This window comes from Python bivittatus, unplaced genomic scaffold, assembly GCF_059951505.1.
Source record: "Python bivittatus isolate LINGU-HERP-01145 unplaced genomic scaffold, Pbiv_v1 ctg000330_np1212, whole genome shotgun sequence".
Classification (NCBI taxonomy): Eukaryota; Metazoa; Chordata; class Lepidosauria; order Squamata; family Pythonidae; genus Python; species Python bivittatus.
Window position 1 is genome coordinate 9,143,491 of NW_028277058.1, and position 26,396 is coordinate 9,169,886.

The 26,396-nt window shown below is 37.7% G+C and overlaps 1 protein-coding gene across 5 annotated transcripts in view; it reads left to right on the top strand.

The window, feature by feature from the left end:
• Positions 1-26,396, top strand: part of TSPAN12 (tetraspanin 12) — a 61,049-nt gene that overhangs the window by 9,935 nt on the left and 24,718 nt on the right. For 3 of the 5 annotated variants that reach the window (XM_015887380.3, XM_025164074.2, XM_025164073.2), the window contains exons 3-4: positions 8,908-8,990; positions 11,344-11,479. The exons of 1 other annotated variant lie outside the window; for it this stretch is intronic. In XM_015887380.3, the coding sequence (XP_015742866.1) occupies positions 8,908-8,990; positions 11,344-11,479 (219 nt within the window). The remainder of the gene's footprint in view (positions 1-8,907; positions 8,991-11,343; positions 11,480-26,396) is intronic. One more of the 5 variants, XM_088141690.1, reaches the window with a different exon arrangement.

A 26,396-nucleotide genomic window follows, 5' to 3' on the forward strand; every position in this document is an offset into this window, starting at 1 on the left:
GGCATATGAATGAACAAGACTGCAGCTTTTATAATGCAATAGCTAGCACTTTTTAAAATATACATGATGACAAATTAGGCAAGTGTCTGATTTAAATTGAGCAAATGTAGCTTGAAAGTCTGCATGGTTTCAGTGCTTATTTCAAAGGCAACTGTGGTTGGGGCATCAAGCAAAAATTTAAAGTAGCAGCTTGATGGTGATGAATATGTATCGTTTTGACGGTTTAAATGAAACCAGAAGTTATTTGAGCAGTCATTTGTAACAAGTAAAAATGTTACATTAGATACTATAGTGTTTATAATATAGCATAGCGGAAATCTATAGAATATGTTTAGAACTTCACAGCACTGAAACATTGACATTTTTGATGAAATGTAGCCTTTGGAAAAAAAAAAAAAAAGACAATCTGTGTTCTCCTTATCTTGATTTTAGAAAACATTACTTGAATATGAATCCAATTTATTCTGTACAGCTTAGCTCTACCTCAGAATACTGATGTGGAAGTGCATAGCCCAAAGCCATAAGCAAGTTTTTATTATTAAAATAAGTTCCATTGTAATGACTGTGGTTGCTACATAATGGATACATTCCAAAGAAAGCTATCCACTTATATTCCAATATAAAGGCTTCTAGATGCAATTAAATATAAGCGTTGATCATAAACATGCTATGGAAAGTAATTTAATTGATTTCAGTGAAATTGTTCAACATAACAAATTGTTCAAAATTGCCCAGGTAGTTTCAAGATACAAAGTGCCCAGTGTTGGTTATGGAAACTGAAGCTTTAAAATATTTTCCATTTTTAGCAGCTGTAATCCATTTGCAGTTTTCTTTTGCTCAACTATGGCCAGGAAGGAGCTAGGCAAATTTCTAATTTCAGTGGAATTTAAGCAGTAAATTGTGGGATAAATTGTGGAATTGGGATTGGGGAAGGGATAAAAGCAGAACCACATTTTGATCAGGATCTCGGGTTCTAGAATGTTTAGGATTATCTTACGTATCTTAGCAGCAAAATCAAATTTTGGTTTATTCCTTTCTGTTGTCATGGTGGGGCTATGATTTGGAGTTCTCATTACAAAACTGCTCACATTCAGAGTATTTCCTTTTATCGTGGTTGGCAATTTTTGAAAATTTTGCCAGACGTATCAGAAATATGGGAGTGGTTGGATTGACACTGGGGGAGGCAAAGATAAGAGAGAAGTTAGGTGTGTGCTTCATAAATGAAGTAATATACCCAATTTTCTAACATCTGTAAATACCTGGCTGCACCCACTGTATCAAATTGCATAGAGGGGATGCATTTTTAAAAAACCTTTTAAACTTAAAAATAACCTTAATTGTAAAAAGCTTCATAAGCTAGGAAGAATTCTAATGATGACAGTTGGGACCAGACTTTCCATTGCTAAATGATGTGGTTGTAAAGCGCAAGTCATGTGACTGCGCTGCTTCGTGATAGCAGTTCCAGCTTTTCTGGTTGCCATCGTTAAGCAAGTTGTGTGCCATCATTAAACGAGGACATCATGTGGTCGCCATTTGTGACCTCCTACCAGATTCCCCATTGACTTTGCTTGTAGGAAGCCGGCCGTGATGATTGCAAATGGCGATCACGTGACTGCAGGGATGCTGCAACAACCAGAACTTCAAGGACTGTTCATAAGTACCACTTTTTCAGTGCTGTTGTAGGTTCTGATGGTCGCTGAACGAGTAGTTGTTAAGTGAGGACCACCTGTAATTGCTACAACTCTATAGCTCCAGAAACATTCCACAGTATAAAATCCACCACCATCCAAGTTTATTTCTTTATAAAATGTATATAACTACCCATCTATACCTTATGTCTGTAGACGTCTCACAATATACAAAAATATATTGTAAAACCCAGTGTTTTGTAAAAAAACCAAAAGGCAATATTGCTATTATAACTGAGGTCCCTAAAAGTTATCACTTGATCATAATCTTATCCATGCTGGGCTCAACTAACAATCTGTTACCAATGCCTGGGTGAAAAGCCTGGTCTTCAAGGCTTTCCAGAAAGCTTACAGGGTCAGGACCATATGAGTTTAGTTTTAATTGAATTTGAGTTGAATCTGACTTTTCCTGGAGTATGATCATAGGATAGAAACTGAAGTCCAGCTTAAACAGGAGCTTCCTAAACTCTTCTGTGACTGAAAACTCTCTGTGTTATTGAGGATTCCCTACTGTGTGAAAAGCAGGTTCCCCTGCTCATAAAAGAGAATCTGAACACCCTAATTTATGCTGAACTCAGATTAACCACAACTTGTGACCTAATTTGCTATATAAGCTCTCTGGTATAGTTTGGCTGAAGGTCAGATCATAAGGAACAAATTTGGATTTGAGAGGCAGTAGGACTTGTGGTTCTGATTTATTGACATTGTTTGAAAAGAGATCCCTGTGTGAAAACAGACATAATGTTATGAAGGCTAGTTTTTACATAGGAATTTGAGCTCCCGTTGTAATAAGTGCCTGCTCTAATTTTAATTTAATGTTGATAAGAATGTGGTATGTGGCAATTATAGTTTATCTTGTACATTTACCAAACTCCTGGGCAATTATAGAGTATGTAGTATTGGAATCCTTAGATGCAGACAAGATGTTCATCTGGAAATCTTCAAAATTCAGTAGGAGGAAGTGTTGAGAAGAACAAATTATATTAGAAGCACAGATGCTGTGTGGGCTGATGTCCCCCTCCCTTGCAGTCAAAAGCCAAAAGTGCATATTGAATATATAATCCAGATACCAGATGGCTTCCATTAATATGTTATCTTCTGTTGGGTAATAACCAGATTCTTTTCTTTGGGGGAGGGGGTATATTACCCAGAGTAATGTGTTTTTGGTGTCCATAATAGCCATAGCTACCCTGATACTGTCAAATAAATTTTAACAAAATCTCTAAATGAAATGACTATGGCTTCATGATAGGCCACTGTGGTCTGATTCCTGTGTTCCTGTCTCTAATTCCTGTGTTACTGGATGGATTCTAACAGGCTGACTCCTTAGTTCCTAATTAAATATATAACCCCTTAAAAGCATTTACTTTATATAGGGTAGTTTCAATTATTTTGATATTCTGAACATTTTCTGTGAAAATAACATGGCTAAATAAAGATACCCTCTCTTTTCCAATGTGGTACTTGAATTAATTTGATCTCTTTAGCATTCTTCTTTTTAAAGATAAACTTTTCTCTGCTTTCTCCCTGTCCTAATCTAGTATTCTCTTTACCTTGGTTTTCTTCCCTTCTGTTCTTTCTGCTTCCTAAAGCAAAATATGTAACCCAAAGAAAAAATAATATTCTTCCTCATATTCCCAAATTCCCAAAAAAGTTTTGGGGAGATTTTAAAACATATTTTCTGTGTGCAATCCAACTTGTGCATTGTTCATTGAACAGTTGAGCTCACCTTATTTTCCCATCACTGTCCACTTATGGTTATCCCAAGCTATAGTACCTTGATTTCAACAGCCTAATTTAAATGGGGGAGGTATTTTACTGCATTGTTAAGCAAATGGATTTAATTCTTATAGATTGTTGAGATCTACCAGTGGATCCCAGTCTACATTCTTCCTGATATGAAAAGAAATATTTCTTTGTCAGCATAGGAAGGATTGCTAATAATTAGGAAGTATGCTATCAGGTCAGCAGCCTCTTAATCCTGCTTTTTACCTGTAGCTTCTTGCCAACGTTAAACTAGTGCCCTGTTCCTTCTCAAGCAAGTGATCTTTCCTCAAAGAGAAAGACTCATAAGCATATTACTCACTTCACAAGATACATCAGAGAATGTTTCATTGGAAACAAATATCATCAACTTGAAGAAAATATATTGGAAGATAAAATGTTACTGTGCCTCTTCATTAATGCCAGATGCTCTACCAGCCTGAAGACTTAAAAGGTTTTAGACTAATATATAGATGTAGTATTTAACAGACAACATCTCCGTAGGTCAGGGTTTCTCAATCTTAGCAACTTTAAGATGTGGGGAATTCTGGGAGTTGAAGTCCCCACATAAGTTGCTACGGTTGAGAAACCCTGCCATAGGGTATGTGTATGGGGGAGGGAACTCCCTCTTTAAAAAGTATGCTGCAGAACAAGTGTTCCCCACTTTTTTATGGCTGGTGTGCATATCTGAATTGTTGAGGGCATGTTATGGGTGCTTAAAAAAAAACTGCCATTACAAAGGAGAGGTATCATCCTATTCCTGAACTGGCTGCTATATGAGTATAGCAGTAACAAAACATTAATTCTTCACTAGGGAAATTAATATTATTCCCTGCCATTTTCTTTTCACCCCCAATTTACTTTGTCCCTTTTTGGGGCAGGTGAACACATTTCAAAAGCAAAACAAAAATCAGTGGCTGATCCCTTTCCCAACCATTTTCATTTTCTAAGAATAGAAGTGGTACCCAGAGCCATTATTAGGAATAAAAATGATGCTGGAATCTGATCCTTTGCAGCATGCCCATTTTCTGTTAATTTTGTTTTTGATTAAAGGAATCTAAAATTAAAAATCAGGTGGACAAGAAACCTGGTAGGTGTGAGATTGAGTAGGGTTGTAGACAAAGCGCCTGAGACCAGACTGGTCCATGACAGTAACAGCACACCAGTGTTATCCATTGCTTATGCCAAAAAGGAATGCACTCAGCCCATTATGACCTACAGGCAGGAACAGTTGTGTAGCTTGAATCTTGAATCTGCTTTATATATAGCTTGAGTGTTCAGTTTGCAATTGTTGGTTTTCTTCAGATTAATGTTTTTTCTAGTATCTGCAATTATCAAGATCTATATCCTTGAATCTCTGCTGATGAACCTTCTAGTGCAAATATTGGTTGGGCAAAGCCTGATAGCAGGCCTGAAGATGTGTATGGAGACATAGAATATTGTTGTCTGTCACCCATTAAGGACACCAGTTCTAAATGGCAAGTATTCTTGACCGATTAGATCTGAGATTTAGTGTTGTTTTCAGATTTGGAAATCATCAGTGGGAAGTCAACTTTGAGAGGGTTATTCATCACTTTAGGAAATGGAATAAGAAAAGAAAAGTAACAGGATAGAGATGTGTCTGTTTAATGGAAAAATTAGCCAATGTTGGTGCATTAATGGTGAGGTTTGAAAACATACAGGTGGTCCTTGTTTAATAACCACTTGTTCAGCAACCATTCAAACTTATGTTGGCACTGAACGAGTGGTAATTACAACTGGTCGTTGGAGTTCCAGCAATCGCAGCATCCCCGCGGTCACATGATTGCAATCTGGACACTCGATGTCTATCTCACCATTATGACATTGCAATGAGCTGCAGTCACGTGATTGTGATTTCTGACCTTCCATGCCTGCTTCTCACCAGCAAAGTCAATGAGAAAGCTGGCAGGAAGTCCGAAGTCACAGTTCTTAACGACCTGTGTGGTCCTTGCTTGACGATGGTAACTGGGGACTGTTGGGGCTGCTGTCATTAAGTGGCATGGTCATGTGACATTGCACTTTATGACTGTATCACTTAGCAACAGCAGTTCCGATCCCAATTGCCATCATAAACCGAGGACTACCTGTAATGGAATTTGATTATAGAATGAGTGTGAGATGTACTCTGCTTCTTAGATTGTGACATCATGTTTTCCTGGCTCTACAGTGTATAGTTTTCATATATAGTTCACTAGAATTATCAAAAATACATTCAAAAGAAGCAGGTTTTTTTTTCAAGAATTTATTTTTAGAACACTGAGAATATCATCTCTCGTCCATCTGAGTTGTGAAATAAGTGAATTATTTTCATTGAAGTCTTTTGGGAAATGCCTATGATCTGTAAGGATAGCATCTTGGCCTGAAGTGTAATGTATAATTTGGAAGTTGCTGTAATAGTTTCATTTAGATTTTTCTTGACACTTTTATTAGGGCTGTGCAGCACTTTGGAAATAATTTGAGGATTGCTGTTCTGTGATTCTGCCTTGAAAAGATAGTACTGTGTTTGTGATCCTGTGTATTCAGGGACACCATTTTGGAATCAGATCCAGAGCAGTGTCCGGCCTATTTCCTGGGGTCAACTGCTTATAATAAACATGGCTGGGCAAGGGGGGGATCCTTGCTCAAAAATGTGCCCACATAGGTTTCATGTGTGGCACCAGCCGTGATTTCAGTGTGGGGGGCACAATAGTGGCTATAATAATCAGACCCTGGTGGTTTTAAGAGATAACCCATTGTAAGGCTCTGCTGGTGAGGTTGGGTTTTAGGGATTGGTTGGGTTGGGTGAGGTTGGGTTTTAGGGATAGGATTGCTGCTAGTGTACCAGCCTCCCTGCTGTGTATTGGCTTCCTTACCTGAACTGCTTGAGGCTGTGGCTGTGTTGGCAGTGAAGTTCCCCAGACTGATGGTACCAGGGGATTTTAACCTGTCTCCCCAGAGCAGGTTTCCAAGGTGGCTTGGGAGTTCATGGCTGCCATGGCAACCGTGGACCTGACTCAGGTCATTCAGGGTCCCAAGTCGCACCAGCAGTCACATGTAGGACCCGTTTTTTGTCTCAGAGCAGTGGCAACTTGATGGTGAGTTGGGGGAAGATATCAGTAACTACCATGCATGGCCAGATCACTCTTCGTTGACCTTGGAGTTCTCTGCAGCCATGCCTCACTGCAGGGAGGAAGGATCTATTCAGTTGGTCCCCCTCAGGTGCCTGATGGACTCGTTGGGGATTCAGAGGGAACTTGGGATTGTTCCTGAGGCTCTGATGCATGGTTTGACCAAGGTCTTGTTCACTGCTCAAAATGAGAGGGCAGCGACTGTCCTGATTTTGAATTGGAATATGTTGTGATCACTTCAGTTATGCTTTGCTGTGGGGTTTTTATGTGTTGCTATGGGTCTTTTGTTTTATGTTTTTTAACTATATGTGAGCTGCCCAGAGTCATTTTTGTGTTAGCTGGGTAGCATGTATATCACATAAATAATGATAGTAATTGTGTAAGGCAGATTAAATTCCTGCTTTTTGGGCATGTTCATTTCCAGGACAACTACCAGTGGTTAGAACTGTTCGATATCTGCTGATGCCTGTGCTTCTTCAGCCACGGCTCTTTCTCTTCCTCCTTGTTCTTGCTGCCTCTTCACTGACCCACTCTTAGCATGCAAAGAGTGGCCAAATATGAGAATCTCCCATTTGTCTTGGCTTCCCTTTGGTGGTTGGGTAGATGGGCCAACACAAAGTGGATAAATAGCCAGTTGGTGATAATGGCAAGCCAGTGGCAAGCCAACTTTAGATAAGGAGTTACTAAGGGCCATTTTTTAAAGCAGCTTCCAGGTATGTGAACTTCAACTCCTAGAATTCCCCAGACAGTATAGCCACTGCTGAGAATTCTAAGAGTTGAAGTCCACAATTCTAAAGGCCACCTACACATAAGTTGGAAAAGGAAAGCCTATGGACCTAGTGCTGTTCATCTCTGAGTGACCCATCCCCAGTCCTGTCTAGAATATGTGGGAAGCAAGCCCACACTGCATTAGAAACCACAGATACAAAGTGTTATTTAGCTGTGCATAATTTCAAGGGTTAAGTTATGTATGTGAATGTAAATATTTTCACACAATAGAAGAAAAAAACAGATCTTGCCAGCATGTGCATGGTGAGAGGAAAAGAGCCTCAGTAACTTCTGAACCAAATGCCCACCATTTTCATGAAAGGAAAAAAGGGAAAGAGGCAATTAGTGGTGGAGTTGGACTAGCACTTCATTGACTACATATTTCTATCTGGTATCTGTCGTAGCTGAAAGCCAACTGCGTGCCAAGGGAACATACTGCATTTGCAGCTGTTCTTTTACTCTTCTGGCATTCCTGTCTCAAATATTACAGGATTCTGTCCTATGGACAGTTACTTATGATATATGCCGCTAACTATGATATTTGCTCACCCATCAACTCGGCTTTTCTCATATTTGCATTACATTTGAAGGGAGTGAAGAGTAGAATCAAGTGGCATTTGTTAGAGATGGTGGAAATGTTATCACGGATTGCATTGTCAAAATGATCAGAAGCTACAGTTGAAAACCCTTTTGCTAGCTCATGATAGAATATGATGCAGTTTAACTGCTCATGAGAGACTCAAAATAAACCTATATATTTGTTTTTATTTTTTCTTAGGCAAAACACTGGGGAAGGGTGGAGGGGAGATGTAGTTAATCTAAGAATATCTGCTTCTTGCTTTCTTCTAGATATGGGTTTTATCTCCATTGTGCCTAGGGGGCTAAATAAACTATACTGTTAATGTCTATTCCTGGTTTTCAGTAGGCAGCTCATTACGCATGTCTGATAACACAGCTGTGGGTTTTAGATTTTGCCAACTTTCAGCCTTACAACCAGTGTTGATTTTTTTAAACAGCATCCATAATCTAGTTCTCTTCTCTCATGAGTTCGGTCTTTATTTTGCTTCAAACACGAGTGTGACTTTTTCTCCGTACAACCTAGCTTAAGAATGGCTTTCCTTCTTTTTCAGAAATAATCTTCAAATTATGCATGCATAATTGCATACACATAGTGGGACTGACAGCTTCTTTCACAGACTGCTGGCTTTGTATCTCAGTACCTTGTGGATTTCTGTTATGAAATCTCTGCTGGATGCATGAATCTTACCACAAGCAGAAAATAAAACCTCAAAGCTTATTCTTGTCCCTCAGATGTGCACTTCTAGGAAAACCAACCAAGACTGAAATTGTTCCATTGAGAAATTTTCTCTTTCAGAGTATTAATAAATTAAAGAAGAAGAGTACTACTTTAGAGGACTGTACTTTAGTGATACATCTGCTTTGCCATTAAGTAGGGAGTTTTTTTAAAAAATGCAATAGTATGCTGCTCATAACACTGTTTTAATAACCAAGCTTGCTCTATCTTGTATTTGCTAAACAAAATCCATGTTTTATTTCAGTTGATGTCCATCACTGTGTTATGCGTTTCCGCCTGGATGAGAGACTACTTGAATAATGTTCTCACTTTAACTGCAGAAACAAGGTAGGCATGTCAGATCAGGTGAACTGGGCTATCTGTGTAGGAAAGTGTTTCTCAACCTTAGTGGCTTAAAGATATGTGGACTTCAACTCCCAGAATTCCCCAACTAGCATGGCTGGCTGGGGAATTCTGGGAGTTGAAGTCCGAACATCTTCAAGTTGCCAAGGTTGAGAAACACCGGTGTAGAAGGATCCAGCAAAGATATGGAGCTGTTTCTCTAAAGAGGACTCCATACCCCCTGGGTCCCCAGTGTGATGTCCACAGATGCCAGTATCCCCACTTCCATTTTCCTTGATGCCTGCCATTTCCATTTTCATACCACTCCTGATACTATTTTTAATGTTCTTTTATTTTTTAAAACAAATAAATGGGAAGCTTGCATGCAGGAAAGTAAAATATCAACTTCAAGCATAATCATCTCTAGGAATACTTCTGGGCCCTGCCTATACCTCAGAGGCATTTTGTAATGGTCTGTGGGAATGATGTTGAGAGACAGGAGGAAGAGCCACACACTGGACAACCGGCATGGAAAATATATCTCAATGTGTAGAAGGAAGAAAGGGGGCATGAGAAGCATTTCAGAAGGGACCCTTCCTAGTTTTCTGGAGAGCAAAAGGAGAGGAGGGGAGAAATACTTTCAGTCTTGCAAGATTCTGTTAATGTACTGTAATCTTACAATAAAGATAGAGCTAGTACTCATAGTTGTGCTTCTCGTCTGGACTGCCTCGAAGGGCTAACACATATCAAGAAAATGAAAAAAAATGATAGTGAGATGCAACCCAAGGATCTGCTTAGCATTGTGTTCATCTGCCCCCCCCAAAAGACAGAAATAAGCTAAGATAGTAGAGAACGTCGTAGGATGGTAGATGGAGTGGTGAGGTAAGTTTTGTGATTTGCCATGCAGCTGCCAAATCTAGACTGCAGAAATCTGGAAGGACAGTAGATGGAAGCAGAATGATTCAGAAAACTTTAATTCTCTTCTGCCATTTAGTGGCTTGAAGCTCAGGTCTAGTAGCTTTGGTAAGCCACCCTGTACCAGTATGGTAGCATGTTTTAGGAGGCATCCATAACTCATTCTTAAAATATGCTTATTGAGTCAAAAAGATTGAAACCTCTTGTTCCTCACCCATCTCATTTTAATTTCCTCTCAGGGTACCTTCAGATAAAGGGTTCTTAATGTTCCTACTTAAACCATCTTTTAATTCTTTAATGGAGTAGGATAAATAAATTTAAAAAAGAAGGTACAAGGCAAAGGTTTGGAGAAGACAAATTTAGGATAGAAGCTTCACCTATAAGTACAGTACAGTTAGAACAATGCAGAAGTTCCAAAGAAATAAGGGTTTCTTCAGTAGGTAGAACATGCCCTTTTTTTAGACCGTGTTCTTGCAATGAATTCCTGCTTCATTCTGTCTGTGATGTATTTGGCATCTTCCCCATCACAACCCTTTGATCTGTGATCTTCTGAATCTCTTCCCCCAGTATTTCCAACTGTTGAAAGCTTATCTTTGCCTCTTATATGCACATGCATCTACTCTCCTATAATCTGTCCTGCAAAACTGAAGGGAAGGCTCTCTTTACTGCACACAAGGGCAAATAGTGTTGCATCCTATATTATTAAAATAATTTGCAGTTTGACCCCAAATCTCACCTAGTCCAACTTTTTAATGGTTGCTAGACAAATGCGTTGGAGAAGCATGTTGGCAAAAGTCCTTCCTGAGAGATTTATTTAGTGTGCTAATTAGAGAAATATACTACCTCTAAACATGGAGATTCTATCATGACTAATTGCTATGAAGAAATTCAAGAAAAATATTACCTCACTTTTCCCTCTACCATCTATGGACCTGAACTGCAGTTCCAGAAGTAAAAAGTAAAGGCTATTGTAGACATATTTCTGATGGTCAAGAGAGGAGTGGTGGGACCTGGAATTGTTCCTGGAACAACTCCTTGGGGCATTTAATATTCTGCCTCTTGTGAGATTTCATTGTAGCTCATACCTTACTCAGTTTGCTTATCTTAAAGTAGTTCCATGTGCACAGTGTATATTTTAAATTGATATAGCAATATGAGTTACTGTTCCAAAGCTAATTGCTGGATAATGAATGGAATGAATGGAAGCAACCATGTGTGCGCGTGCACTCTCTAAATAAATAAATAAATAAATAAATAAATAAATAAATAAATGATTATTTCCATTTGGATTCAAAGGGCATTGCCACCTAATAACAGAATCCTCTTGATAAGAAAATAATTTCTTCATTCTTTCCCCAGAAGACTACTATTTTCTAAACTTATGGCTTTGGAGGGAAGCAGGACTCCACTCTATAAACTTGATCTATGTTTCATTTGTTTTCAGAGTGGAGGAGGCAGTTGTGTCTACTTATTTTCCAGTTGTCCATCCAGTCATGATTGCAGTTTGCTGTTTCCTTATCATTATTGGAATGCTGGGATATTGTGGAACAGTGAAAAGAAACCTTTTATTGCTTGTATGGGTAAGGTTTCTTTTTATTCATTGATGCATCATTTAGTTAATGTTCAATCATATAAGAGTTTTGGGGGTTTAGTTGTGTGTGTGTGTGTACATTTAAAAAAAAACAGCCTGCTAATAAGCATTGCCACTGAAAAAGTGCCCTAGTCTTAGATCAGAGGTAAGGAACTTTTAGTGGTTCAAGGGCTAGTCCAGGTTTTTAAAACCTGCTGGGGGCTATACTCCAAAAGCCAGGGGGTTCAGGAACTTTAAGGGATAAAATGAATGTCTGAAGCATCTGCAAGATTTAGGGCAACTATTTTGCCCCTTCAAATCTTCTGGTCCCCCTCCCCCATGCAAGAAAGGCCAAGTTATTTGGTCTCATCCACTTTGGAGCCATGAAAGGAATGCTGATGGCCAGCATGTTCACTAAGCCATGTTCTTTACAGCCCAATTCAGCTCTTACCAAGGCAGGTACCAGCATAGGGGATTAAGATGATCAGACTTTTACCAAGGCCCATAACGTCCAAGTGGGCTCATTGCTGAATCTCAAAATTCTGTTAGCCCTGCTCTTCTTCCATGCTCTTCAGCTAGGTCACCCTAAGCAAGAACAGTAATAAAACTAGAAGACAACGCAAAATCCTAGTAGCTTGCATTTGATTTATTCTTTTCTTTGGTCAGTAATGCATGTTGAAAAAGATCTTTAAAATAGTACTTGATTACAAACAAGGTAAGAGTCAGCAGGGTTTTGACTGCACAAAAGACAACGGTAATTTTAGGCTGTATCAACATAATAGTTTCCAATTCGCAGGAAAAAATAGTTCCACGTTATTTTGTAGCAGTCAGAATCCAGCCCCGGTATGTCCTTTGTATGTATTCTAAAACAAGCCCTTCAAAACTTTAACCCAGTGGATTTTTCTGCCTTTTAAAGTCTCAGAATAATGTTTTGTTTTATAGCATTTTTTAAATTTTAAAAAAAAAATCTGCAGGGCATTAAAAAAAACAAAGTGAGCCAATGGAAGTTCTATTTTTTTTCTCTTTTGTTTATTTGAAATGCCAGAGAAGCAAAAAGAAAAAAAAAGAGAGAGAGGGAGAGAGAGAGAAACCCTGGTGACTGCTCTTTAACACAATCTGGAGGTAAACACATGTACTGTGTGTAGAGCAATCAAACTTCATTAAATCAAGCCTAGACATTCCTGAAGCTCTTAACCAACAATATTTCACTCTCAGGAGCCTGAAAATCAGCTCTTGCTGGCTCAACTGATAAGCAAAAAATAAATAATCTTTTCCTAAATACACTACATTTCTTGACTAATTGTTAAATAAGCTGTTTATTGTTGTAATGCAGAGATGTGCAAACAGGAATCAATAATTCATTCATCACACTAATAAAGAAAATATAATGGCTCACCAGGATGAGCTTATATAAAACCAGATGAACTGAAAGATAAAGAAAACACAGTGAAATATTAAGACTTTTCCATCCCTTTTATTTTCATTCTTGGTTTTTTAGAACTGAAGTGTTAGAGCACCCATTAATTTGAATACAACCCAAAGTTGAATTTATATCTAAAAATGTTTATATTATATATTATAGAAGTGCCTATAAAATAAGATGGGCCTGTATATGTTAATACTGTGTTGAAAATTCTGCATTCTTTCAATCATTCTCATTTAATTTAATGGAAAATAAATGGCTTTCAGATTTTTTCTTAAAGGATAACAATATTTTGATTAAATTCTCAGTAGCAGGATACTGAGTTCTTGCACTTACCTTAGTTAGAAAGTGTCCAAGGTTTGTGTGAGCATTTTGTTTTCTTTGCACAATCATCTTTCCACAATCTGCATCTTTCTGTCTTCACTTAAACACCAAGGGAAGCCATTATGAAAGAATTCTTTCCATGAGATTATTTCAGACAAAGAATCAGGGATAGCCCATGAGGTTGTAGAAAAAATGGAGAGGCAAGAAATGGGGGAGAAAAATCACTACAGTCCTCCACTATTTTGTAACAATAATATTACTCAAAAAACTATACAAAAATAAAAACTAAAGCACCCTAAGAACTAGAAAAACAGAAGCCAGTATGTGAGAAAAAAAATTGGAGGACAAATTCATAAATTGTGTCTCATGAAAGCTAGTTTAGCGTGATCAAGAAATTGGAAATATGCAAGAAGGAATAAACTGGATTTATTAAAGTTATTTGAGGCAGAATAACTATTGGCTTTCATACCAGTTGTATGTCTTAATGTATTATTTTTACTTAATAGGGAGGGAATATATTTCAGTATAGAGAGCCTTATTTGCATGCAGAAGATCCCAAGTTCATCCAAAGCATCTCCAGTCAAAAATGTAACTGGCATCTGTTGATGTAAAAGTTCTCTGCTTGAATCACAGAGAGCTGCTGTCACTCATGATACAAGTATAGGCCAAGTAATCTTGTATAAAGCAGTGTCCTATGTCCTACATAAGCCATTGACTACTGTTCATTTCAGTGATCAAAAGTGATGTACTGTGGACAAGTGAAAGAGAGAGAGAGAGAAGAAGATACAGGCAGTTGTTGGGTTATGATGGCAATTGGGACTGGAATTTCCATTGCTAAGCAATGTCATAAAGTGCTATGTCATGTGACTGCATTGCTTAGCAATGGCAATTCCAGCAGTCCTGGTTGCCGTTGTTAAGCAAGGACCTTAAGTGATCACAATTTCTTACTTCCTGCTGGCTTCCCCATTGACTTTGCTTGTGAGAAGCTGGCAGGGAACATTGGAAATTGTGATCAAATGACTGCAACTGGCTGCAGCGTAATTGTGAGCCGGGCGCTGACTGTAGGGATGCTCCAATGGCTGGAACTGTGAGAATCTGCTGTAAGTATCATTCATTCAGCCCCATCATAACCTTGAATGGTCGCTGAATGAATGGTCATAACCCGAAGACATTCTTGGTGGGGGATGAAGGAGATGGCCAAGAGACATTTGGGAAAAAGAAGGAAAATACTTGAAGAATATCTCCAAATTCTGAAGGATGTTAAGAGGAATGCTTCAGTTAGATGGTTGTTTATAGTGGAACAATCCGTTACCTTTCCTAGTCCAGTGTTCTAAATTTGAAATATACAAATGGGCATATTTTTGAATGTTGAAACCACATTGCTGATGCTGTTATAGAATGCCTACCAAAGTAAATATAGCCATCATAAAATATAAAACACTTACTGGAAGGCAAACTGATATATTTTCCCAATGTGCTAGTGTCAACTTACGATTGCCGTTGTTCTCTGGGCTGGTTATCATACATCATATAAAAACATTGAGCTTCAATGCCCATCATTTTTATTTTCTCATGATATTTTTTGTAAATACAAAGCTAAGAGGCATTATTTGAAATACAGGTAGTCCTTGCTTGCTAACTGCTTTGTACAGTGACCATTCAAAGTTACAGTGGTGCTAAAAAAATAACTTTGCAACCAATCCTTGCCATTGCAACCATCATAGCGTCCTGTGGTCACATGATTGTCATTTGTGTGCTTCACAACCAGCACCCGTTTATGACTGTTGCAGTGTCCCACGGTCATGTGATCACCATTCACATGCTTTGCAACTGATTTGCAACAAGCAGAGTTAATAGAGAAGGCAGAAGTAAAATCATAAAACATATTTACATAATATTATGTAATATTACATAAGTTGTGGTCATGTGATTTTCTGCTTAGCAAGAGCAGCGTTTAGTGACCGAGTTGTTGGTCCCAACTGTGGTCACTAAGTGTGGACTACCTGTAAATCTAATGCTGTATGTTCATTCTTTGCTTTGCAATATGGCAGCTCCAGTGTTTTCAGTAAAAAGTGACTAACATAAGCCAGGTGGGACAGGGAAACTGTTTGTTGGCAAAGGAAATCCCATGGCACCAGATTGGTGGCCCATCCCTAGATGTTTTAGAGTATACCTCCTATTACACCTTCTCATTTCCCTTTCTGGTTTGGGCTTATGGGAGTAGTAGTCTAAAATGCCTCGTGAGCATATGGCTGACTGTGTTCTTGATTTCTGCAAGTGAAATTTCATGTGCCTATTCTAGTATTTTTGTGTGAGCCATTGCAAGAGTCTTATGTTGGGGTTCTACAAGAAGAATGTATATTTTAGATTTTATATAAAAAATATATAGTAAATAAAAGTATATACAACTTATATAAAATAAAATGACATCAAGGAAGAATGAGCATTCCTATATTCTGTTTGCCCAGAGTTTTCTTTCTAATGCCATCATTGTCTTCACATTGTCTTCACTTACTCACAAAATGGTATCTGGAGGTAAAATATAACTCAGATGGAAGCCTTTTGGTTTAACACAAGATGTAAGTCTAAACTGAACTGACATGTTTAGCCTCCCTAATAGCATTGGAGGCCAGCTGCATTTATCATCTGTTGCTGCTGTATATACACTTATTTGACAGTAGCCTGAACAGAAAGTTTTAAAATGAGAAGGCTTCCGCATGGTTAAAACGCAATCTGGGTGCATCTGTATAGATTGGTTGTGTTAACTGAAAATAAGCTGAGTTAACAGAGCATAAGCAACATCAAGGAAAGGTGAACTGGACATGTAGAAGAGAGTGGCCACCATTATCTGTCTAGATGAAATAACATTCAGTTTGACAAATATAGTCAATATGCTGGCTTAAACTTCCAAACTCCTTTATGTATGGAAGCATATAGCTTAAAAGAAATGCCTTCTTCCCTATGAAGTTGCCCTCCCATTATGTGTGTTTAGATTTTAGTTCTTTTAAGGTTATAACCAGTCACTAATGGTATTTTGTTCTGCTACTTTTCGGTGTGGATTGTGTTCACAAGATAAATGTTTTATTTGTTCTTATTACTTGTTAATTACTTGTTAGCTGGTATTAAGAAGGTTTTTTATCTTGTTAGTTGAATAATAGGTGAAAATATAGGACATGCTCAATAGCCTGATGCTATGGATCCCCTAAAAAGGGTTGCTGTACCAGATGAATGAAAAGACTTGTGTTCAATTTCTAGCCCGAGTCTTGTGATAGTTAGCATATTTTTATAGTGCCTTATCCACACCACCATAATTTCCACTTTCCAGTCTCTGATAAGTAGTTCGAAGTGAATATGTGAATGTCTTCACTTCTCCATGCCTTGAAACATTGTTGGAGAGGGAATTACTAGCTACTAAGCCACCATCCCCTATTGCATTGAAAAGACCCTGTGATATAGGGGCTGCAGTCAGACAAGAGTTCCTCCTAATGGTACTATAGGCTTCCCAGAATCTCTGCAGAACTGTAACAATGCAGAATAATTTCAGAGTACCACTGCTGGGCCAGAAATAAATCACACAGCAAATGACATGAGATCAGATGAGCCCAATACTGATTCAGTATGGGTACAATATCGATATAGTAGAGATATCATTAATCCTCTTCTTTTGTAGTCATTTGGTATCAATGTGATATGATGCTGGACCTTACCGAGAGAAAATATCCTTTTCTTTAGTTAGCCCTGTTAAAGTGATGGACAATAGAAAAACATGGAACTGTTTGGATTTCCCGCATTGTCCTAAAGTGAGGCTTGGCAAACAGGGAATTGCATGCACCCACAGCAATATGAGATCACAAAGATGAAATTTGGGGCAAAATGACATTTGGTACCATGATTTTTTTAGGATTTTACTTCATAAATAAGAATGGGTATTAAACCAGAAGGCAAATCACTCCCGTTTCCATTCTGTTTACCTCCTACACCAAACAGTGTGAAATCATGCTGCAAGATGGTTATGTGGGGGTGGTGCAATTAAGGACAGTAATGGGGGTGGGTTGCCTTCCAGAAGCTTCCTACCTCTATTCCCTCCTCCTTAAAAATGAAAAAAAGAGATAAAAGAGATAATATCCCATTACTGAAAGTCCACTGGAAAACTAGTCAGCTTATATCTCCCAATTTAATGGCGCCAGAGTCCCCAGGATTGTCATGCAGAGTCTAATACTGTCACTTTATGCAGCTGCTGATTCTTGTAAAACCTGCGGGTTTAGAATTGGGGTCTAATGCTTTAGAGAGCGTACATGCCTCTGGTCCTACTGACATCTGGATCAGACTCTCATGATATTTATGAAAATGTATTCTAAGTGTGTGGTACTGTGTTATTTTTGTTTCATCCTTCCTTAAATCTAAACTAAAGCTGTGCAGGACCAAAAAAAAGGGGGAGTCTCGCATATTACCTCCAAAACATAGTCCTTTAACCCATCAAGCTAAGTTTTCCCAGACTCTAGGAAGAAAAGTTGTCTGCCACACAAACTTTTAAATATGTCCCAATTTAAAAGGGAGCCCTTTTTTTTAAGGCTGCATGCCTGGATGTTTCTGTCTCCCATTTAATATTGTTCAAAGCCAGGAGGTCACTAAAGCAATTAGCTAATTAAGAAAATGGCTAACTGGAAACCTGGCCTAATTATTGAAGAAGCTAGCATATACTCAAAATTAAGCTTTATGTCATAATTGTTGTCAAGTGTTAAAAGGTCTCTTTTCTAAGGAAGCCATGCATTGAACAAGGAAATTGTTGAGTATAAACAATCAGTGCAATGGCTTTGGGGAACCTGTTTAAAGGCTTTTTTTTTTTACTTTTCTCTGAACTGTCTTTTCCATAAACTGTCTATGTGACTTTTGCAAAATGCATTAAGTCAGAACCACTAATGTTTTGTCTGTTTAATGATTTTTTTTTTTTTTAGCATGAGCCTTGTTGATTTAATAGGGGAATGTGCTGGAGGAGTACAGTGAAGTATGGTTTAAATTGCTGGCCACATAATTAATAATTTCTTCATTTCTACAGTGTTAAGCGTTCTGAACAGCTGTGAATTAATTTCACTATTGCTGTGGAAATTGAGCTAGTACAAAGAACATGTTTATAGGCCTTCCTCCCCCCCCCCTTTTTTTTGAGGGTCTAAAAATAAAAGCAAATGGGACATGGAGGGTAATAATGGTAATTCCCTTCTTTTACAGGGACAATTTTGTGTTGTTTCATTTCTCAGCTAGAAGTTCTGATGTTTAAGATAATAACATTTCAGTAGAACATTAAAATCTCAGAGAATAAAATATGCTATCAGTGTTGGCGGGGGTCAGCCCTTCAAGCTTCAGAGAATGATTAAACTTCCATTTAATTCAATGAGAATATGGTCATGGATGGCTCTTTCAAGATTAGCTCATCTCAGAACAATCTATTTTCCTGAATATTGAACATTATAGACAGCAATAACTATTTTCTATTATATAGCTGCAACATTCTGATAATAGCATGAAATCCTGGGCTGTAAAGTAAGACAATCACGTGAATATCATTACTGATTTCTTTGTCTTTTTCTGTGATTTGATATATCTAATATATGTACTTTTTTGTAATCATGGGCTTTTTTTTTTGCATTGTACTAGTAAAGCGCTTTTTAAGTAATTTTTTAACCTTTCATTCAATTCTGTTGCTTTTTAGTCTCTTGTTCTTGGCATTTGCGTGTTGATGATTTGTGAGTTATTTTAGCTAGTCTCACAATTGCTTTCTTGGATGTAAAGTACCAAGTTTTTACCATCGTTGTAGACCCTTTACTTTATTTCTCTGAAATCTGCTGTGTTGTTACACATTACAACAACTGTTTTTATGCAAGTTTAAGTGGATTCAATCTCAAACAATAACACTGTGCAATTTTCTTTAAAAACTCAGATTTTAAAGAATTATAGCTATAAAATCCCACCAGTTTTCAGTGAAATTTGGCACATTCATCCCTCTATAATGGCCTAATTGTCCTGCAGATTTCATCCCATTCTGGTGAGAAGCAGAAGTGTTATAGCCATTTATGTGTTTAATTTGCCCATACTAGATAATAAGAGGATGGAACTCCATTTTCCCAATCATTGCCTGGAACTGGGAACAAGTTCGAATGGACAGTAAGCAAGAGGTTGAGCTGTTTCCAAAGCTGGGCAGATTGACCCTGATACACCTGATACAGCATTAAGAAAATGACAGAGGCCTAAGCTTGATGGAATCCATACTTCCGGCCATGTTGGCCTGTTCCCGATATGGAAGTAGTCTATATTCTTCAGTGGTATGGAAAATACATTTTTCATACGATGAGAGGCACAATCTTTTTATTGCTATTCTGCATATACTACAGAGTTGAGCAGGGCTCTGATTAAACTTTGAATGTGCCCTATAGTAATTTCCACATTGTTGTCTGCTCTTGAAATTCTTAGCATTTTAATTAGGCAATAAAAGCAAGTGTCATTGTATGATAAAAACGTGAAGGTCGTACTGGATTTCTTGAAAAGCAACATAAGAAAGTAGGCTTTTGTTGTATCCAACAGAAGCACGTGGTTCAGAATATTGCTTTCCTCTAGACTAGTATCTATATAACAAAGAAAAATCTATTAGGTACATATCTCAGAGCTGATGATACAAATCTCTTCAGTAATAGCCTTTATCAAGAAAATGGGTGAAAAATAAATGTTTGGCAGATAAGTGCTAGAAGGCCCTTACTGAACAGATGAAAGATTTTTATTTTAGTCTTGGCTTAACATAACCATGGTACAGTGAATCTGTAAATTGACTTGCTCTTCTAATAAGCCAGGCCAAAAATGTGTAATAACTTAGTTTATTAATGATTAGGCTCTCTTATGATTGGATGTGCAGTCAGAGCCAAATGTGTCAGAGCATCAGATAAAATCCAGAGATTTGTATATCTTGCAGATAAGACTTGCATGTGAAATGATTTTTTTTTGTGCCATAAATTCTAGAATGAATTGCTTTTCCCCCTCCCTTGGGACTAGATTTCTCCATCTGATGTGGGCTCCCCACCAAAATCCAAATATGGCAAAATTGTGTTTTTAAAAGAAATAATTGCAGTAAATGAGTAGCTGCAGTTTCTTTATGTATGTGTGTTTTGGTGCAGAATGCGGATAAAGCATTAGTGTAGAAATAAAGAGTGAAGTAGTTCTATTAGCTTATCTAATTTTTGACACTGGACTTTGTTTATTAATGGAATATTTCAGTATGTCATTCAGTATCCCATTTGTCATTGTGGGAAAATAAGCAAACAACAGTCAGATACTTAGCATGACAGTATGAAGAAAAATATGATTATATAGCTTATCCCTTTTCTTGGACATTTGTATCGTTGAATGGTCAATGCTGGATATTTAGATGGGACAAGAATGCAACATCTATTTTTAAATACTACTTTTTTAAAAAGGCAACACTTTGTGGTTTCCTTGCTAAATTATCCTTTTGTTTCCGTGGAATACAAAGTATTGGTAAGAAATTTAGAATGGTCCTAAATAAAATAAGTAGAATATAAATAAGAAAAAGTACATGTGTACTTGGTTTATGATTCTTTTCTCTGATCATTTATGAGGGTAGTGTAAGTGGACTGTGGTGTAGGTGTGAAAATGGCTGAAAGGTTATGAAATAGTAATGTCTTGAAAAGTTTTTGTATTCTCATTCAGTATATTGTGAGGTCTGGCAGGTTTACTAGATTTTAGTTGACAGAGTCAAGATCATACAAGATTTAGTGATTTGGGAAGATTTCAGCTATTTTTTTTCTTTACAGATTTTTTTTAAAAATAGTATTTAGTTTTTTGAGTCGTGTGGACACCAAAACCTGGCTCATGTAGTCATGCACAAAAAAATTCAATGGCAATCTAATGTTCTGCTTAAAGGAAAATGCTGGGAACTGCTGGACTAAGATATCCTTCTTCATCTAGAATTTGAACAGAAACCAACTGAGAATCGGCTTTCTAGTCTCAAAAAGGTTTCTCTGGAGGAATTGTTACTGAAACAATAGTGTTGAATAGAGATTTTGATCTTCAGGGAATCCTAACACTAAATAACTTTCTAGAAAATCCTATTGTGTGTATAGGATTGTGGTTGCTTTAGCTATCTCTTTTTGCTCACAAAAATATATTTTTCACTAGACACTTTATCTTTGAAATAGATGAAAAGATATTTCATTTCTGTTCAATTATGCAGGAATAAATGGATAAATACTTGGAATTCATTAGCTTGAGAAATGATAAAGAATATAGCGCTTATTGTATTAAAATAAGGCAGCAGGGAAGCACCATACTATTCTGGAAAAAATATACATTTGATAGAATATTTTATACTTTTAAAAAAGACACACTTTAAAGAAGCAACCTGTTAGTATCTGTGCATATCATAAATCTTAACAAATAATTCCAAAATGAGTGAACCATTTAGTTCAGTACTGATTTCCCTGAAGACAAAAGCTACATTTCTGTTGTTGACCTAAGATTGCAATTTCATTTTAACCTTATCTGTCATGGAACAAATTTCCTTTTAAGGATCTGGTGACATTAATTTCTTTTCTGAATGACTCCTCCTCCCATTCCAGTTTGGGAAAACATCTTTCTTTGGCCATGCAAAAGAAATCAGATTTTGATTTGGCACTCAAGAATTCAACTTTCCTTTATTTCAATCAAATCTAAAAACAGTGTCTTCCAAAGGGATCTTTGTGCTGTTTCCCATGCTTTATTAGATTTTAACTACAATAGGAGTAATAGCAATCTTAGGCTAAAAAAACAGGGGTTTGGGGAGATTTTTTTGCTTGACTTTTCCTTCCAAATTTGTTTTGGAAATAAATCTGAGAATGGTACTTCCTAAAAGAAATCTGGTAGCTGCACATCATGATGTTAGCAATTTTGGGATATGTATTGCATATTAGGTATGGCAGTTTTTTATTTTATGGTATTTTCCTAAAGGTTTTATTCTGCAGCTCTTTGTCTATAGCATCTCTTTAATCACTGCTGAAGTAGAGAACATGGTAACTGAAAATCTCATGCATTACATGAGGTGTTCTACTTTCTAGGTATAAAAGGAGAATGCAAATTGAATTATTCATCCTTATCACCATCATCGCATCATCTGTAGTCCCTGAAATCTTTGTAATTGATTTTAGGAAAAGCAAGTGGAATCTCTACAAACCTATTTCAGGGTGTCCTTCTGTACAGAAATCTAGTAACTCCAATCCATTCTTATTTTCTTCTGGCTTCTTTCTAGTCTACCCAGTATTAGTATTCCTTGTCCAATTAACTTGTTTGGTTCTCCTTGGATTGTTTTAAAAGTCAGCCACTAGGGATTTTAATACTTCATTAAACCTCCAGATTTATTTGCTAATACCTAACACCTGTATTATTGACTATATGAAATAAGTATTTGAAAAATAGAGAGAACTTGGTACCCAGCTTGGTCCATTGGCTTAAAAATTGTAATAAACAAGCATGCCCTTTCCTTTATAAGCTGCAGGTATGAAGATGGGAGACAATGCAAACAGTTCTTTAGGCAGTACTTCTTCCTTTCTTTAGAAACTGTCATAGTTTCACATAAGGTGCTCATAGGCCATGAAGTTCAAAGTCTTCCATGACTCTCTAAGCTCAGGCTCTAGCCCTACCACTTTTCTGATAGCTAAGTAGCTACAGCAGCAGCAGCCAGGGAGATCATAACCCAGGCTATGGTGTCCAAGCATACGGATCCAAGCATTCAGAGCACCAAGAGAGACGGGGCAAGCAGATATGAAAGAGAGGGAGAGAGATGGTGTAAGAAAGTAAAAGTGAAGCCTGAATAGGCTTCATATGATTTGTGTGTATGTGTGTGTGTGCCTTCAAATCAGTCTCGACTTCTGGTGACTACATGGATAAGTCTATGCGGTTAACTTGGTGTTGCCTTTAATCTGTGCATTGACGCTTAATTTAGAATTTGCAGGGTGGATACCAAAGAATGAGAACACAAAGGGAGCCGCCAGGACGATAATAAATCTTGAAAAAAGTTTATTAAGAATTGCTCCTGAATATACTTAGAGTGTCAGAAGGATATGGCTCCTCGGTCAACAGCCGGGTGAGCCCAAACGGTGGGGAAGGTTTTTGGAATATGACTCTTAAAAGGTTTGCTTTCATTGGGCAAGTTTTATAGTCCTGCAACCTCTCTTTCCCCCTCTGTCCCCAGAGTTGCTCAGTTTAGGCATCAGCAAAGGAAGGTTACATATTAATGACGATTAAGTGTCTAAGCAGCCTCTTTTCCAGGTGTTAATTGAAAGAAGCAAGTCAATCACAGGACACTTGGCAACATTTTTCAGAAATAGTTTGTCATTGCCTTATTCCTAGATTTGAGAGAATGACTGGCCCAAAGTCATCCAGCTGGCTTTGTGCCTAGGGTAGGACTAACAGTCTGCTGGCTTCTAGCCTGGTATCTTTAACCATTATACCAAACTGTCTCTCTTCATACAAAGACTAATGATAAATAGCACTTCATCTCAAGTATGTATGCATATGTGTGTGCAGTATATTTAAATTGCTCTAGAATACCATAGGAAAGATAAGCCCTTCATATATTGCTCTCAATGGTGTCATCTAGTATGACCAAGGGTATAAGGGATGCTGGATGCTTCAGCAATTCTGGAGGGCCACAGATATCCTATCCCTACTCTCTCATCTCCTCAGGAGAAGGCCAATTCATTATTTATTAATTCATTCTAGAAAAGGGCAATTGAAGAAGCAATTTTGCTGATGGAAATTTGTAATATAATTACATAGGACACAACCCTCATCATTCCTAACATCCATATCCTATAAGCTATGTGTTTCTGATTCACCCTATATGTGGAAATAATACACAGGTAGTCCTCAGTTAACAACCATAATTGCGACCAGGAACTCCATTGCTAAGCAAAAAGTCATGTGACTTACGACGGCAATTCTGGTTACGGTCATTAAGTGAATTGCTCATGGTCGTTAAATATGACATCATGTGACCGTGGCTTGCAACTTCTTGCTGGCTTCCCCATTGGCTTTGCTTGTCGGAGGCCTGCAGGGAAAGTTGCAAATAACAATCATGTGACAATGAGACGCGACCATTGTAAATGCACATCAGTTGCCAAGCGTCTAAATCACGATCCCTTGACCGCTGGGACTCTGATGGCTGCAACTACAAGAACTGGCCGTAAGTCTCCTCGTTCAACCCTGTCGTAACTTTGAATGGTCACTGAATGAGTGGTCACTAAGCGAGGACTACCTGTACAGGCCCCAAACTACCCTATCTGGCTGTATACATTGATTCTTTTGCCCACATTCTTAGAAAAACATTAAATACATACAGATTACCATTTTCCCATTTTTAAAAATAAGCTTTCTAATATTTAGATCTTTTGCAACAAGTGGTGGTGAATTAATTGTACTTTTTCATCACTGATCCTGTTCCCCACACTTCACCCTTCCTATGCAGATCTGTACTCTTCTCTCTTTTTGGTTTAACAGCTCTAGTGTTGCAGGTCAGTAATGCATGAACTTGATAGGTAGAATCTTTCATTAGACACCACTGGCAAGCCATGTGTTAATTTTTCACTCACACAGATGCCCCAAAGATTCTAGGATTTACCTATGGGCAAAGACCCTGATGCTGGGAAAGATTGAAGGCAAAAGGAGAAGAGGATGGCAGAGGATGAGATGGTTAGATAGAATCACTGAGGCAATGAGCATGAAACTGAGCAAACTCAGGGAGGCAGTGACGGACCGGAAGGCCTGGCACGATAGGGTTCATGGGGTCACGAAGAGTCGGACACGACTTAACGACTGAACAACAACAACAAAAACAATTCAATTCCCAACTTATTATTTTTATTTGGAGAACAATTGTTTGAAAGAAGATTTTGAGGCAATAGTATATACTAAGTGGTCTGATGCTTTTGAGCTATTTTTCACCTTTCTTTTCTTTTCTTTAATGGTGTAGAAGCCTCTCCAGGACCGCAGCTTTCAAATTAATTTGGGACAGTCCTGGAAATCATGCCAGTGTGACTGAATAATGTTGTCTCCAAGGACTGGGGGTAAAAAAAAGAGAAGGCAGCCCCCATCTTTTGTTCTTTCTTTCTATATAACATGAAGTGACCATGTAGATCAGAGATAGGAAGATACTGCCTTTTAGATATTATGTTTTATTTGTTTTTATGGACTTTATGGTTCTATATGCCATGCAGAGTCTGTTGGGTGGCTATAACAAATAAGAAAGGAGAGGCAGGCAGGCAGGCAAGCTGAAGCATAGCTCCTATCATCTCCCGTTATTGGTCATACTGATTGCTGCTTCTGGAGGTTGGCGTGTAACGTATTTAGAAGCCCTGAGGTTCCTCACTCCAAATGTAGAACTTCATGTGAGCAAGATTGTTTTCCAGGCATAATTCTAGACACTGGAGCTTAGCTTTCTTGTTTCTTTTTAGATATGTTTTTATTTTTAAAGAAACAACAATGGTTTAAAAACTGTTAGCCCACTTTATACTAGCACAAGGTTCTTAACAGGCATACTCTCACCATGGAGATTACACAAGGCCCCTTTGTCACGTTATTCATAAACTTTCTGCAGACTTCTTATATGACAGAAAACCTCATTTCTGTTTTCATTTAGCTGTGAATCATATCAGCCAATATATTGAATGCAAAAGAAATGACTGAATTTTTGCTTATGGAGTGTTTTTTTCTCACTTCCATGCTGGTAGTACTTGCTTGATTGCCTCATATGTTATTGTGAAGTCAGCCCATAAAACATACTGTGTGCATGTTGATTACTGATCAGTGAAATAATAATAATAATAATAAAAAAAGAATAATAAAGTGGAAGAGGCACCTGGGAAATTAATTTTTAGCAATGCTGTAACAGTGACAGAAAAGAAGAAAAAAATTAAAATGCTTACAATAGAGAAAACAGTTTTTGGAGAAAAAAATCTTTAAAGATTATTATTTTCTGACTTTCCCCTATGTACTGCAAACAGTGCTCCTAAGCTAATCTTGGACATATAACTATTATGCTCTTGTGTTGCTTTTTTCTGACTGATGGCTGGTTGTGATTTTTGAGAAGCAAGTTCAGTTTACAAATCTGCCAGAGAGAAAGCTTCGGTCTATTCTCCCATTTGTT